The 16,887-nt window shown below is 39.2% G+C and overlaps 1 protein-coding gene across 2 annotated transcripts in view; it reads right to left on the bottom strand.

Moving 5' to 3' along the window:
- Window positions 1–1,007: 1,007 nt before the first annotated feature.
- Window positions 1,008–16,887, bottom strand: part of uhrf2 (ubiquitin like with PHD and ring finger domains 2) — a 52,305-nt gene continuing 36,425 nt past the window's right edge. The window contains exons 5-16 of one of the 2 annotated variants that reach the window (XM_085359782.1): window positions 16,771–16,880; window positions 15,190–15,376; window positions 13,026–13,149; window positions 7,187–7,294; window positions 6,964–7,068; window positions 6,759–6,865; window positions 6,344–6,506; window positions 5,901–6,038; window positions 5,556–5,793; window positions 5,169–5,320; window positions 4,798–4,896; window positions 1,008–3,955 (exon numbers count right to left, since the gene is read on the bottom strand). In XM_085359782.1, the coding sequence (XP_085215908.1) occupies window positions 3,809–3,955; window positions 4,798–4,896; window positions 5,169–5,320; window positions 5,556–5,793; window positions 5,901–6,038; window positions 6,344–6,506; window positions 6,759–6,865; window positions 6,964–7,068; window positions 7,187–7,294; window positions 13,026–13,149; window positions 15,190–15,376; window positions 16,771–16,880 (1,678 nt within the window). In that variant the 3' untranslated portion in view covers window positions 1,008–3,808. The remainder of the gene's footprint in view (window positions 3,956–4,797; window positions 4,897–5,168; window positions 5,321–5,555; window positions 5,794–5,900; window positions 6,039–6,343; window positions 6,507–6,758; window positions 6,866–6,963; window positions 7,069–7,186; window positions 7,295–13,025; window positions 13,150–15,189; window positions 15,377–16,770; window positions 16,881–16,887) is intronic. The other variant, XM_085359783.1, reaches the window with a different exon arrangement.

Here is a 16,887-nt window from a genome sequence, read left to right as displayed (position 1 = left end):
AAGGGAGTTTTTCTTTCCCGCTGTCACCAAGTGCTTGTTCAAAGGAGTTCATCTGATTCTTGGAGTTTTCTCTGTATTATTATAGAGATTCTGCTTTATAATATAGAAAGCACCTTGAGACGACTGTTGTTGTGATTTGGTGTTATAAAAACAAAACTGAACTGAATCGAGCTGATACTAAGGGGCCCAAAGCTGAGAAAATATCCCCCAATTCATTACATCATCACCACCAGCCTGAACTGTTTACACAAAAGCAGAACAGATCCATACTTTTATTTAGTTACTGAAAATTTCTGACCCTACTGTCTGTGGCAGCAGAGATAGAAAATCATCAGACCTGCAACATTTTTCCAATTTTGGTGAGCATGTGTGAACTGTACCCTCAGTTTCCTGTTCTTACCTGACAGGAATGGCACCTGCTGTGACTTTTCTGCTGCTGTAGCTCATCTGCTTCAAGGTTTGACATGCATTCAGAGATGCTGGTCTCCTTACCTTGGTTGTAATGACTAATTATTTGAGTTACTGTTGAGCTTCGAGCCTTCAGCTCAAAGCAATCTGGCCATTTTCCTCTGACCTCAACAAGGAGACTGATTGGATATTTGTTTTACCTGCAAAACAGTCAGATGGATTTACTGACTGTTTTATTTTGAATATATAAATCTAACTATAATAACAAAATACATTATAAGCAGTAAAAAGCAGAGCTTGAAGAAGAATAGGATGAAGTTTACACTGTGTTTATCCTACCTCGTTAATACAAAAAAAAAATACTATTACAAAGCATTGCTTTCTTGAATCCAAATATTTAATAGGTACATATCAAGTAATATCATGACATGTATAAAATTTCAGATCACAATATGAAGCAATAAAACTCCTCAGACTGGCGTTTGCTGCAAATGTTTGAAGTCGCCAACATAAAAAAAATGACTAATGATTAAAACAGAAGCAACTAAAATGGCTGAGTAAAAAAAAAAAAAAAAAAAAAAAAAAAAAAAGGTGTGCAGACACAGATAATAGTAAGCATTCTAGGAAAATCAAATGTGACTTCTTAAACTTTTTTTCTCTTCAACAGAGTGCAATAAAGAAACGAAACAAAAAAAAACACAGCACTGAAGCCAAGCGTCCACAAGACGTCTAAAAGTTGTTAGTACTGTAGGTTCACGGAGGGCAGGAGACAGTGGAGTGAGAGGAGGAGGAAGCAAAGGTCACGGCAGAGAAAGAAAGGAGGGGTATCAGCTTGCCAGTCAATGCAAGAAGAAATAAATCTGAACAATATTAAGCAACAGTGGAAGTAATGCACATCACAGTTAGCTTTAAAGACCATAGTAGCATCTGTACTTGCATGTTAATAAAAAAGAGAAAAAAATAAACAAAAAAAAAACCCCAACAAAAAAAGAAAATCCTGAATGATTGAGCAGAAACAAGGACATCACCACATACAAACAGCCTGCCAATGAAGGGGGGGTTCGAGGGGGAGGGGTCAGACAAGAAGACAGCGTTCACCTCTGATCTGAATGTCAGCAGAGTTTTAAAAAAAGAAAAAAGCTGAGGCTGCCCTCGTCTCAGCTTTACGCAAAACACGTCTGTGCCTCGAAGGCCTTTGCACCTTAAGGGCTACATTTTTCCCACAAAGCCGACTCGGATGCACGAACCGAACGTCAGCGCTCCAGGTGACCTCTGTCCGAGACTGCGCCGCTGCTGCTCTCCGTGAGGCGTTTGTTAAAGCTGCTATCAGACCTGCCAACCCTGGACATTTTAAAGTACCATATCAGCACTGGAAAGAGGTGCGAATCTGCCTCCTGCGCTCACAATTAAAGCAACACCTTTTTAAAGTATGATACTGTCAGAGGGCACAGAGGCTTCTGAATTCAATGTCAACAAAATATCTGATGAAAGGCAACAGCAGAAAAAAATAACACAAGGTAAGTGAACATGGGGGTGAGGATGTGCTGTTTTTGGGTCCAACAGGTGATGACAGGACTGTTACCACGTGTTACTATGCAGCCAAACATACAAATAAAGAACAAGAAGTTCAATAACAATTGGGGATTAATGTGATTTATGGTCAAACATTGAAAGAAAGAAAAAAACCCAAACAACTTATAAGTAAGAATATTTTTGAGTGTCAGTAGTATCCTGGACTAGGTATTGTTATAGTGTCTCAAACTCAAAGAAGCTAATGATTTATGCAGTGCACTCCAAGTGCTTTTAGTAGTCTAGTTTAACATCAGGGATGGGTCGCTAAATATATATTAAAAAAAAAAAAAAACTTTTTTTATTTATTTAAAAAAAGCATTTTAAAAAAGTAGTTTTCCAAAATAGAGGAGAATAACATCATGCTGGACACCTCCAGAGCTCTCCACCGACCATTAACTAACAGGTAGAACAGCAGCAGATGAACAATAAAGACCAGCCAGCTTTATGTGAAGGCCTTCTTGAGTGCAGGGACACCAGTCACTGAAACAGAAGTGCATCTAAAAACTCTTTAGTCTTTTATTCCTGTAACATCAAAGCATTCGTTGAAAAACACCAGAACATATGGACCTGACATACCAGGACAGTTTTGTCGATGTCATCTGACTTAATAAGTACAACCGTGAACCAGAACTATATTTATAATCCTCCGCGTGTGACGTTTAACACATTTCTGACACTGCTGGACTTTTTGGTGCTTCTGAAGAAGTTTCAACAGTGTGTTTGTTCTATCTCGTGTTCAGGCACAAATCACCAGCCGAGGTTACTTTTTAAAAGCAGACTCCTGCAATCTTTGCCCATAATCGGCCCTGTGGCCTTGTGTCTTTATTAAAGCAAATGGCTTTTCTGACTCGACGTAAAACGTAAAGAGGGGACTCACTGGTGCGTCTCATCAGTATGTAAAATTTGCAGCTTTGTTGGAACCATAAATTTTCCAGCACTCTAAACAAACTGGATGCAGTTGCCAATTTGTGTTCCCTGCCAATACAAGGAAAGTTACCCCTGGTGAGACATCTGCTATTCCCGTTAGCTCAAGGCAAAGCAATGGCATTATTCCAAGTGACACGAGGAGCAGGATGTTAGCACTTGCTCCTGATTAACCTACAAAACAAGCCTGCTCCACATGTCGGTAATAAAGTGCTTCATGGGAATAAGACATAGTGTGCTTCATTATAAATGCACGTTAACAACAGATCAACTCTGTGGGCACCCTCTCAGTCAAACGACCTACTCACCTCCGCCGCCTCCTAGCACCGGCCACTTTTTATTAGCCAGCTCAGAAACGGCTCCGATTGGCTCAGTGCTTTGGTGTAAAGCTGCATGCATGGTACACAAAATGCAAACAGGGTGGCAGGAAACTAAACTCTTAACTGCTGCGCTTGTGATGTTGCCGGGGGAGAATTTGCACTCTGACGGCATAACGCAATTAATTGAACCGGTGGACAACACGGTGGAAAGGGAAAAACTGTTGAGATGGCTAGTGTGAGCGTGAGTTTGGGGACTCTTTTTTTTTTTTTTTGTGCATTGGTTTTCGTGTGCGTTCGTGTGGCAGGAAGTTTTAAAAAATGTCCTCGGTTGATTTTTCAGGCTGGTGATGCTGATGGAGACAGTCCAAGTTCAACAGATGAGGTCAGTCCCTACTGAGGTTGTTTGTGTATGAATGATTGTATACATAAATGGCTGTATATGCAATATACATTAGCCCGTGGGTAAGTACATTATGAGTGTGCAATGCATTTTAAAGTGGAGCTCTAGGTACTTGACAGTATACGAGGGTGCACAGAATGGGTGCTTATGTGCGTGTATCCTACTTATAAACGTGATTTCGACCTCATCGGCCCTTGCTGTAGCCGGGAAAGAACTGGTCGAGCAGCATCTGAAGCGTCTTGTTTTGGGTCATAACGTAGTCCTTGCCCAAGTCGTGGCGGCAGGCGGGGCAGGTGTACACCTTTGCCCGAAACGACCGTTGGAGACAGGTCTGTGAAGAGAAGGGTGAACGTTACTGTAATACATGAAGACTGTGTGTTTGTTCTCCCCCTACACAATCAGGAGCTGACTAAGCAAACTTGGTACACATGTACACCTGAGCCCCTGAAGGTTCTCATCCTCATCATATATTCTGATGTGATCATGTTGCCAAGCAACCACAGAGCAACAGGCTTAAATAAACTGTTTTTTAAAATTATGCACCTATAACACTGCATCAAACATTTTTATTTCTCAAAAATAAAATCTAATTTATATTCGCAAGACTTCAATTGTGCGTGACATATTATGCTGTCAAGTTGCCTGGCAACCACCTAACAACAGGCTAAAACGAACTTTTTTTTTTTGCTTTCACACACCTTAAAACACCATATAATGGGCATCACAAACAAAAAACTGAAACAAAATGTGAAAAAAAAACCAAACAATTTTTTAACAAAAATAATAAAGTAATAAACTAGATTCTTGAAAAATATTAAAAGTAATATGTGATTTTGTGAATGTGGACAAAAAACTAAAATATACAATATAAAATACAGGTAACATTTTCTTATTTTAAGTATTTGTTTAATACTTGAAGTCCGATGAAGCTTTGATCAACATGTTTATACCTGTACTGACGTACTTGCTAAAATCATTCCCTCTGGCATAATACTTAAAAAGATTAAAACACTGAGACTTAAACAAACTAAACATTTCAAACAATAAAAAGCTAAACTGAAACAAGCACACCTAATGTGGAAACCTAGTGAAACAAAAAGTCAAAATGAAATAATAATCAACAAACAATAACCGCAGCATGTCCACATAATAGTTAGAAAACAAATCCTATACCTTGCAAACATTGTGTGAGCAGACAGTGGTGATGGGCTGGAAGGCCAACTCCTGGCAGCACACACACATGAAGATCTGTTCCATCTTGCGAAGGAAATTCTTCAAAAAGAAACGTCAAAGGAATGAAGGTGGGAAAGAAACAAACACACTAAAGTTGTAGCAATTTTGAATTATGGCGATGTTGCTGCCTTTTTAACCTGCTTTACTTATAAATCAACAGCAACAGACAGGCTGTAAATCTCAGTCAGTAAATCTTCTTACATCGAGAAGATTTATTATTTAGAGCACATGGAGCGAGTTGCTGTGAGATACTTAACATTTTTTATAAACATAAACCAGAGATGTGTATTGTGGTATACTAAATTTTATACCGGTCCCTCTTTAAGGTGCTCCATGGCTTCATCCCAGAGTTTCTTGTTGGCTGTGTCCTCTTGGATCAACTGCTGCTGCTGCTCTGACAGCTGGAAGGTTTCCTCTATCTTCACCCGTTTAGAAGGAGGCTCTTCCACCGGTTTTGACTCTGCTGAGAAAACAAACTAAGACTTCAGAAACAGAAGGATCTATCCTCGGAGACTAAAAAAATATATATATATATTTACAGTGGTGTATGGCTAGGTAAAAAAAATATCCTAGTGGAGTTTGTGCTTTTAAATATTCATTTCCCATCTTCAAAACTGTTTCAGTGATCACACTGGTCTCACCTGTCCTCGTCTCACAATACCTTGTCTGACCTGCTTTGAGCTTCTAAAAGCACCCACCACTATCTCTTGTTGTCTTCTGCACTCCATTACTTTGTGGAGACTCCTCTTCCACATTGGCCACTGGATGCTCGTCCTCCTCCTCCTTGTCATCGCTCTCCTCTTTCTCCTTAATCTTGCGTTGCCTCCGTGGCCGCCCCCTCCCGGGATAGTGCTTACTGCGGCCGCCCCGACCGGGTCGAGCACAAGCCTCCTTCTTTGATTTGTTGGCCATGGCCGCCAAGTAGCCTGGGGGGTACTGCAGACGCACAAGGAGAGACAAAGAAGATTGAACCTAATTTTGAAAAGTAGAAATGAAGTGCACCAACAAAGGCACACGTGCCTGATTTAAGACACATATCTAACCTGAACAGCAAGGCCCAGTTTCTTGATCCTCTCCACACCTTCAGGGGTCCAAGGCGCTGGCTCCTGATCATCTCGTCTCAGCAGGTACCTCCACACCAAGTAACCGCACTTCCCGATCTCTGGCCAGTACTTTACCACCTACGAGCCGCCATCAACCACAGCAAATTTCATTCAAAAAAAAAGTGAACTGAAGTTTTGAAGCAGCTCTGACTTAAGACTGGTGACAAACGGTTTCTAAGACAGAAGAAGATGAAGATTTAGAAGCGCAGTGTTAGTTATAGAAACACGGCTGTAATAGGATCCCATATAGCTTGAAAGGCAGCTTTTAAAACTTCAATCATTCTGTAAGTTTGTACACAACCTGCACTCTATATCGACACTATTTTATGCAGTGCTGCTTGCAGTAAGCAGATGTATTTCTGGTGGACAAGATTTGGCGATACCTTGTAAATGCCATCGTAGCGGTTTCCTTCTTCGGGAGCATACTTGCTAATGCGGCGACCTTTGGAGCTGCGGACCACTCGTACAGGTTTTCCTGCTCGCCAGTTCCTGGACTCTGCTCCGTCTTTGTCATTCAGAGGTGCATCGCAGTTTAAGGCCAGTGCCCTGAAGGGGTCGGGCAAAACAGAATTATCTTTATTACATGTGAGAATTACAAGAAATGATGGCTTAATGGTTGAGAAATCCTTATTTCAGTACAGAAATAAGGATTTATTTACTAATTAAAAATCGAGACAATGAATGTGAAGGCTATACTTCATGTTGTTATTTAAATCAAGAGATTAAAGCAAATAAACCTGAAGCGAGGCAGCTTTCATATTAAGAAGCATGGACATCAGAAACAACCAAGTGCCCCACCTGTTCATGTGAGTCAGCGTCTGGTCAAAAGAGTGCTCTCCGATCCGTTTGTTTCCTGAGAGGTCACGACCCCCGCTGCCCGTGTAGGTGAACTCGTCTCCCCGGTCCTACCACAGATCACAGTGACCATAACATCACGAACAACAGGCAAACGTGCAAGATTCACAATAAACTAGCACGGGGAGAGAAACATTATAGGACCCACCACTTCATCTTCAAAGCCTCCAGCCAGCACCAGCGAATAGGAGCCATCGTTACTGCGCCCGTGGATGCCGCCGACATGTGGCCTGTGAACCCCTGCCTCGCTCACCTGAGGGGGATACACGGAAGGAGAAACAGAAGTGCAGAGTGAGGCATGATTTTTCTTTAAATGTTCAAAATATATCTGATTATCATGCAATGTTAAAAAAACAATAACGCCAGCTAACCTGAACTCTAAACTTCCAAGTGGTACCAACAGGAACACCAGGAATGGGTCCATAGTGGTTTGAAGGAACAATAGTGCATTCTTTAGTACGCCCCACACAGGCCATACCCTGCAATTATATGAAGAAAGAACAAAGATGTGCACAAAAAAATACCAAAATGAGCACAAATGCCTTTATATTGCATTCGTTTAGCACAGCGGTCATGCAAATATCAAATGTACAGTAGCTTAATCAGCAGTTATATTTTAACAGCGATCAGCATCCCATTTAGGTGGCATATACGGTTCTTGAAAGTCAGAATGCAAGACAGCTTTTGCGAGGAAAAGCGTTTTATTTTAAGGGTTCTAAAATCGTGTTAATAAGAAAAGTCAAGTATAAATGCTGCATGACTCAGGGCGCATAAATGTGCCCAAACACACAAGCCAGGCTGTTTTCAATTAGTCCACCGAGAAAGGGAGCATTCTGGTAAAGAAAGGAGTTATTTTCCACTGGCAGTTCCAGGAAAGTGGCTAAGTCATGCTTAATGGCATTGTTCACATTACACACACCGCGGAGCAGAGCGTCAGAGAGACAGCAAGGCCAGGATGGAAACAGGCCATGAGAAGAATCTGAAGGGATTTTGAGGAAAATATTTAACAGCATGCTTAGATCAGATTCAAATTAAATAAGCAACTAAGTGAGCGGGAGAAGTCTCCCTGTCTCATTTTCTGTTTCAGCAGATACAAGGATGCAGTTGTTGCTTTGCCAAGTAGGAAGTTTAAATGCGACCTTCTAACGCCTTGAAAAAGTGAATGGAGCAAGTTCACACTCATTATAATAATCAAAACCCTTCATAATCAATAACACATCAATAGGCGATCGTCTAGCCTGTGATGAGAAAATGATGTCTGACATTTCATTCACTTTTTTTTTTTTTACCTCTCATTTACACAATGGTGCCATTTTTTTCTGTTGTTTTAGATTAAATTGTGAAGCAAAGCGGTGTGATTTGGAAAATAAATCTATAGCACAGAGCATCACTGCTAACTTTTTGTCCTTCACTTGAGCCGCAGCTACCAAACGCTGCTCAGAATATATAATTACATATTCTACTCATACATATTTATATATCCACAGCACTTAACAAATTTATTAGACCTTCACATAGTGTAAGGTTTGTGCCACAGCTGCCCTAAATTTAACAGTAGGCCTACTGGTAATTACCAAAAAAAATTTCTTTTTAATGTTTCTGTAATGGTTAATGCACCAGAATGTGCAAACCTTTTAATCAAAATGCTAGTTTTAGCTGACATATGATAAATTAATATATTTTAGATATTATATATGTAGTTCTGGTTGCATATACAAATTTACTGCACTAAAAAAAAAAAAGCAAAAATATAGTAAAGCAGATTATTATTTTCTGACTATGAAGCCAAATTTGTGCATATATACTAATGTGCAAGTTGACTATATACACAACTCAATTGGCCATATTGTAAAAAAAAAAAAAAAAAGATCCTTCACTTTATTTATTGAAGTGTTTTGTGAATCAACACCTTTGACAAAGTGGCATTATAAACCAGGACATTAAGGCATCCAAAAATACTAATAATTGACTAATAACAACTGACTAATAGGCAAATATTAAAAAAAAAAGACAAAAACATGAACAAATGTCGCTGATATATGCAGTGCACCAAACTGCAGTGACTCATCAGACCAGCCAAACAACAGCTAGCGTTAGCTCAGAGCGCCGGTAAATCACAGAGTGTGGAGGAGCAGCGGCAAAAAACAAACAGATCGTTGATTAGGATTGAGGATTAAACGTTCAACAGTTCACCGTCTGTAAGGTAACCACAGCGTATCTGCACCTGTGCTCCGTCACACCAGAGTAGAAATAAGACCTCCTTGCCACTACTAAAAAGTCAGTGACTGCTCTGTGATTGGATTGAATTTCTATTCTGTTGGATTGACTAAAATCACTCTCACACAGATCTGCGAAGGTTTACAAGTAATTGTCATTTCTACACAAAGACAGACTGCCAACACTAGGGCTGAACGATATATCGCATTTGCGATAATATCGCGACATGATCAAGTGCAATTTTCTAACCGCAAAGGCTGCGATTATACTCTGGACATGTCCAAATTCATGGGCTGCATCCTCCTGAGGCCGCATTTGTAGACCGATTACGTCACAGCGACGCGCCGAAGGCTGTCCAAATTACTACCATATCCCAGAATTCATAGCGCGGCCCAGCCAAACTCCAGTTTCCAACAATGGCGGCCGCTACTAAGTTTTAAAATTACTCATACTAATCTTTCTGGGTCACAAAATAAACTTTTAACATATTTTCAGGCGAGAAAGTAGTTGTGTAAACATCAAATATCTGCTCGGTTTATCAAGATATCCCATATTTGCAAAAGTGCTTCGACGTTTTCAGAGGCGTCTGCTACCCACCAGCTCGACAGCTAGCCGGGAGCTCGAGGATTACTGATGCGGCCGAGAACGGCACAACTCCCGGCACATCATTTTCAGATCACTGCGGAGTTTCGCTGCTCGGGTTAAACGTAATATATAAGTCACTTAGACAACCTAAAAATGTTATTGTTGGGCTTTTTTCAGTGTTTTGTTTGTTCGTGAGTAAATCGGTTTGGCTGAGATTAAAGTTATTAGATTAGATAAAATAAAACTTTATTAATCCCCCGGGTGGGTTCCTCCTTGGTTTTCACACAGCTGACTAAACGTCAAACAGAAAACTTATTAAACAGAAGTATGAGACAGTCGAGAATTTACACCAGTGTCTGGTTATATTTTAGATAGCAAGAAGCAGACGGCCGAGTTTATTAAACTCCACCGAGACAGCGGTGACGCTAATCAGAACTAGCCTTCTGATTAGCTAATCAGAAGGCTAGACCGTCCAATTTCACGCCTTTAAATTTTAAAGGCGTGTTTGTGTGTGTGTTTATACAATTGCTATTATGTTTGCACTTTATGTGTAATGTTACTGACTGCAGAGATCAGTAAGATGTGTGTATTTTTTATTTATTAGTTTTATTTATTTAATATTATTTTTTAATTGAATGACTGTCTAGTAGTTCACAGATGTCGAAAAACTGAGTGTGGTAAAGCCACTGATTTTGTTTATGTATATTTCTGCAATCTGCACATTGTACTGACTTTCATTTTAATGTTTACACCAGGGTTCCTTGTCAGCACTTTATGCTCAGATGTTTGTAAGCTAAAAATAAACTATTGTGTATGTTCAAATATACTGTTGTGATTGAAGAAGTTAAATAAAAATGTCAGTCATCAATTCATGCATCACCTCATGTCATCATAACAGAGGTCTGTCTTCCAGGAAAGAACAGTTTAAAATTAATGTAATATAGTATTGGCCATACTATATGATGTATTGCTTGTCTCTGTTTAATAATACAGAAGACAAAGACCTTAAAAAATAATCGCATATCGCATCGCAATCGCAATATTGGGGCAAAAAATCGCAATTAGATTATTTTCCATAATCGTTCAGCCCTAGCCAACACACAGTCTGAGAGAGTCTCAGATTGTAAATAATGAATGTGAATTTCTGCTTAATGCACAGTTCTGTGTATGTTGACAGTAACAGACTTGAAATTTTCACCAGTTTCTCTCAGCTACTAATCACATTACCACAAACAGATTGCGTGCAATTTAACCCCATTCAAAATTGCCTGACACCATGTTATTGTCGTTTCATTGCTGCTTTGCACCGAAGTTGCTTTGAAGACGGTAGCTGACCGTCCGTGAGTGGTGGTAGACCCGGTCCCCATCTTTGAAGAGTGTGACTATTGTTGCATCAGTGACTCACCCCAACTCAGCGGGTTTGGTGTGGAATGCGAGTCTTTTGGTGTACGAGAGGAGTAACCACAGTAGCATAAAAATTAATGCCTTTAGCAGCAGTAACCTTTATTTTCTCAGCTGTAAAGTGTGTAACCACGCTGCAGTGTAGTTGTTGCTAATAGTGAAAAAGCTGTGATAAACTTTCAAGTGAAACCAATCATGTCTGTTTAGACCGCTTGGCCATTTACAGTATTATCATCTGCCTGTTTTTGACATGACAATAAATTTTAAATTCAATATTAGAGACAAAATCAGTATATTGTGACTGAAAGACTGAATTTATAAAGTCACTTTGGGATGGCGGCATAAAGCTTAATAAATGCTTAACTTATAATACATTATATCTACTGCTTATTAAAAGGCTACTTTTGGCTGCTCCCTTTTATCCCAAGGGGTCTCCCCCAGCAGATGGATCTGCATGTTTGATTTAGTACAGGTTTTACACCGGATGTTCTTCCCGATGAAATGCTCCCATTTATCCGGGCGTAGGAACAGCACTGTGTAAGCTAGCTTGTGAGCCCCACTGAGGCTATGTGTGTGTCTCAAACCAGGAATCTTTGGTGTGTAAGGTGATTGTGTTAACCACAACACTATGGAGCCACATGTATGAGACGTTCAATAAAACCTTATAAATGGAGTATGTCTGTTACGTGAAAACTTAATTTGAAACAAGCTACTTTGTCTCTGATCAAACATAATGCAACATACACAACAGACAATAACTGACAGCAAACATGTAAAAAGTAAACTGAAGAAAAGGCAGCTTGGATTAAGTGAATGAAATACAACGATGTTTGCTTGCATGGCCTTAGCTTTCTTCTTATAGCAGTTTGTCGTAAGGTCATTGAGTAAACTGAAACGGTGTGAAGAAAAAAAACAATTGTGTCTCACTAAAACAAAAATAAAACCTTCACCTTAAAAACGTGAAAGCTACTGCACAAAACTACGTAAAACAACATAAAACTATACTGTAAATATATTTAATTTTAGTCTGGAGCGCCGCAGACCTCATGGCCTGTCTGGTGAGACTTTCATGCACATGCTTACAGAAACTCAGAGTGTCTAAAGTGTTTTGCTTTGTTAATTTCTTCTATCTCACTTATGACAAAGATCACAGCTATTATAATAATGAATAAAAAATTTAAGCTAACACCGAAGCTACTAAACTAAAACTAATTTTTTTTTCAGACTTCAAAGACTAAACAAACTATCAAACTCACAACAGAAATTAACTGTAAGGAAACAAACATTAAAGTAAAGTAAGTCATGTTAAAACATTATGAACATTTCTATGTAAATATACTGTTTCCATTATAAAATGTACTACACTGGAAGCATAAATGTTCACCGTTAGTGTAGGAGCCATTCTTGGGTTAATACCTTATGTGGTCACTAGAGGTCACCTTTTTCTGTTTTGATTATGTAATGTAAAGGTATTTAAGGTAGACGCACGTAATCGGCGTCAGGTGTGTCATTGAGAAGGCAAACAGTTTGTGACCGTTGCGCTGTTATGCTAAGTCGATACAGAATAAAGACCAAAAAGGACAAGATACATACTGCTGGATTTATTGGACTGTGAACTTAATTCATGCATACCAGTGACATCGCGTCACCCCCGTTAACGACCACCTCAGTGGCTTCAAGCGTAGGCTTAGCCTCTACAGTTAGTTCCTTCAGTGATCTGGTTATTCAGGTTTTGAGATGTAAAACGCCTCTTCTGTCTCTCATAGCCAATATGATGGAGTGAAGCACTTTTTAGTGTTTTGATAATAAAACAGAGAAAAGCCCTTCGAGAAAAAAACCCCCTGCTTTGTTATTGTTTTATTTGTATTTGTCTACATGGCCTTTGCTTCTTCAGGACAATATGAACTCTTCCCTCCAGCTTTCTATTGAAATTCACTTTCATTCTTACAGAGCAGCTGTCAGTCCACCTTTGCTGTATGTGTGCTTTAGGGTGCCCTTGGGTCTCACCTTTCCCCAGTCTCTTTGACTCTCGGTGGTTGCAGAAGGCATTTTGGCTTTCTTCTTGCTGGCTTTAAGCTTCTCGCCTGCCTTGACAACCTCACTGGTGTCATTCTTACAGGTTGGACAGTACCTGGCAAAATAAGAAGGAAACAATTTCCGTCAGTGCTTCCTAAAATTTTAGGCCAGCCTACAAATGCCTCTACTCTGGCTTTGTAAAATCAAAAAACTGCAGCAACAATGTTACAACTTAACATATATGGGATTTTTAAGACTGATAGCAACACCAATATTTGGGGATTTTAAAATTGTGATATATCCGCCGATATTTTTGTCTTTCAGACACGCAAAACTTAATTAGATTTTCATAACATTTGTCATTGATATTATTTTATGATATATGCGTGGCTTACACATTCACGTTCTGCCCAACTCTGCTTTGATCAGCTTCAACAAGTGTTGCCAACATGGAAACTGTGCCCTCTGATGAGGAAAGTATGCATCATCAACACTTACAACACAGTTAAAGAATATCTGTCCCGCCTCTTCTTTACTTATAAAATTATAATTGATCAGCTGCTGTAAATATTAATACCAATATATCCACAAATAGCTACTATTGGCTGATTATCTGACTTAAAACAAGGTGTTTTTTTTAAATGTACTGTTAGTATGTCTTCCTCCTACAGAAAAAATAAAAACAACATAATTTCTGTTTTCTAATTATAAGAAAATGTCTGGATAATGAGCTGCCAGCACTTAATTTCTCAAAGTGTGAGCCCAAGAAGCAGTACTAATGGGTTTCTTTGATTTACAACAGCAGCACTGCTTTGTAATGTAGAGAAGAAAAAAAACAGACATAAGTAGTTCGTGATATGCGAACAACATTTCCTTGAACAGTTTTACACTAAAAGAAAAAGCAACAATATTGGGGTGGGTTTTTTTTAGGACTTTAATCCCATAGATTTAGTGGCCCAGCCAATTTAAGATCAAATTAGCCTTTATGCTCCCCGGGATCTAAAATGAGAGAGAGAGCCCTGAATTATATGAACAGAATTTGACAGTCATGTAAAATTTAAAAAAAAAAAAAAAGGTGCTAATAATGAAAAAAAATTCTGATTTTTTTGTTTTGTTGTGTTTTTAAACAATGGGTCCACACACACAAAAAAGGGGACATTTTCTGTTATTTAACACAAAGTTCATGTTTCATAACTACAGGACGGTCAATAAGCAATGGTTACCAGATCTTTTTCCAGTTATAAAATTATTTACATATTTTATTTCTTAAAATTTAAGCACAAGAGTCGTACTGACATTTCTTTCATTAACTAAAGCAGCATTTCTTTATCATGTATAAAAACAGATATATTGTTGAAATTGCACTTTTCTTTCTTATATTGTGGTATCTCAGGGATCTGATCTAATCACTGATCTGACCTACAAACATCCAAGTGAACTGTATGTGGCCCATAATGTAAAATGCGTTTGACATCCCTGAGCTACAAGTTTTTTTTAGGTTTAGGAAACATAACGTAAAAGAATGAAATTTTTGTGGACGTTACGAAAATGCATCAAAAAGTTAAAAACGATAGATGAAGGGGTCTTGTTTTATTGTCGTTTACTTATACAAAGAACAACAGAAAAGCAGGCCGAGCTGTTCTCAAAGCATGCCTTACCAGAGCTCTTTGTAAACCTTAATTATTAAGAATTTCCATGATTTAATCTTTCTTAAGCTTTTTTCTAAATTCCCACACTGACAAAAAATTAAAAATGTTTATTTTCAAAGCCATTAGTATTATCTTCTCTCCGCACCAGATACAATCAGTACCTGAACTGTTTTTCCAATAATCTCTCTGACTTCGTTGCAATACTGTGGGAGAAACAGACAGAACCCAGAACGCAAGATAATGAAGCTTTGTGCCGTTTTAGAAAATGATGCCAAGAAGGCGTGGAGATCTGTTTGGCAGAAAGTCTTTCAAAGATTAGATTAACTCCCACCTGTGAGCGCATGGTTTCATTACTATATATTGATTTTACCCTCAATCACCGCTTAATTACTACACTAATACATTTCAGCCCACATTTAAACAGCACTCATCAGCCTTTTTTCCTGGTTAAATGACTGCGAGGCTCAAAATCTCGCAGCAAAATGTCGAGCGGCGCTCTCTCTCACCAGTCCTCGTCATCTGGGATGGTGGCCAGCGGTGGGTTGAGGCAGTAGATGTGGAACGCCATGTTGCACTCATCACACAGCAGCTGCATGTGAGCGTCCTGCTTCCCCCCGCACACGCAGCAGGAGCAGAAACGGCACTCTGCGTCAGGGTCGGCCTTGCAGTGCTTACACTCCGGACCACTCTTTCCTGCAGCATTCATAAATGCAAACACATGTATGAACAGAATGATAATATCATGGTATTCCTGCACTACATAACGACAAAGGATTGGCAGGCGTAGGTTTTGTAGGAGCACTGCAAGGGGACATGTTAAGCATGAGACACATGATTTTCTGCATTATGGTTATTAGGGCAACTTATTCCCAACTGTTTTTATTTAATATTACAAATGCTAGGTCAATCCACACACAGACATAATTTACTCTTCAGTCTTAAGTTGTCAGACTTCATTTTGTTCAAGTAACCTATCTATAATGTGTATTTGTCACATGTTCAAATCAATAATACATTCATTTATTTTGAATAACAGCTATTAGTGTTTCAGCTTGATATCTGCTCATTTCCCAAACGAGAATTTGTTTTCTGGGACGTTTTTTTATGCCAACTGTGCTATTGAAGCAGACTGAAAACAAGAAGGATGGGCTGCACTGTTATAAGACGAGTTGGGCATCAATCACACAGTCAGCAACCACCTGGCAACCTCTGGTCGAAAAATATGTATGTATTCCTTGGCTGGCTGGTAAGAGTTTACTAACTGTCGGTGGGTGAAATCGGTCACAAAGAGGCTTCTGCACAGAGGCTGTCTGCAAACACTTGCTAACTGACCACTGTGCGTGAAACCTGAAAAAAAAGTGCAACAAACCAGGAACACAGAATGTTCCCTTTCAAGGTAAAAAATGGCTCATTACCACTGAAACCGAGTTCTAAAAGGCACAACTTTTACTTTGAGCTGTGTTGCACTCTTCAAAGTTTCACTACTGCTTACAGAGTAGTTGGCAAATGTCTGCAGACAAGTTGGCGCATTCCAGACAAATTACAGGCAACCGTGGCAAACTGCTGGCAATCAAAGCGATGGCAAAGATGTTTTCATTGACATACTGTAATCTTCTTTGTGACCGATTTCACCTAACAACCACTTGCAACCAGTTGGGGGATACTCTTCCATGGTGACTGGTGGTTGCTAGGCAATCTCTAGACCTGAGGAAACTAGCAACAGCACATCTAAACTCAAAAAACAGTGGCTGACAACTTGGTTGGTTTTCAGGCTTTTTAGCAAAATAACAATAATTTAACATCAGTCTTCCTTTTTTTCTTCTGACTGACACTAATAACTGTTGGTGATACAGTGGCTCTACAAACATTTTTCATGTTGTGAGGAAAAAAAAAAAAAAACATGTTGACTAAGAATAAAGACCCACTATAGAAAATGTTTTTATTTCTTCTTTTTTCTAACTAATTCCTCAGCTTTTTTTAATTTGTTAACTTTGGGAACAAATGTATGCCTTCTGAATACTGGTGCGCAAACTATTAACGGCAAGTTTGGTATTATTTTCAGTGCTCAGGATTGAGCTCGTTCATACGTTTAAACTGTCCGTCTGCAGCCGATAGTGCACGAGCTCCTGGTTTCTCAACTTGGTAGATTTCATCCAGAAAGTGAATTTTACAATCCCCAATCACATCTCCAGGACCCCTAAATG

The sequence above is a fragment of the Diplotaxodon limnothrissa genome, linkage group LG7 (genome assembly GCF_057381915.1).
Source record: "Diplotaxodon limnothrissa isolate DT_005_m linkage group LG7, D_limnothrissa_male_GT1.1, whole genome shotgun sequence".
Lineage (NCBI taxonomy): Eukaryota > Metazoa > Chordata > Actinopteri > Cichliformes > Cichlidae > Diplotaxodon > Diplotaxodon limnothrissa.
This window is presented reverse-complemented; position numbering and strand designations above follow the sequence as displayed.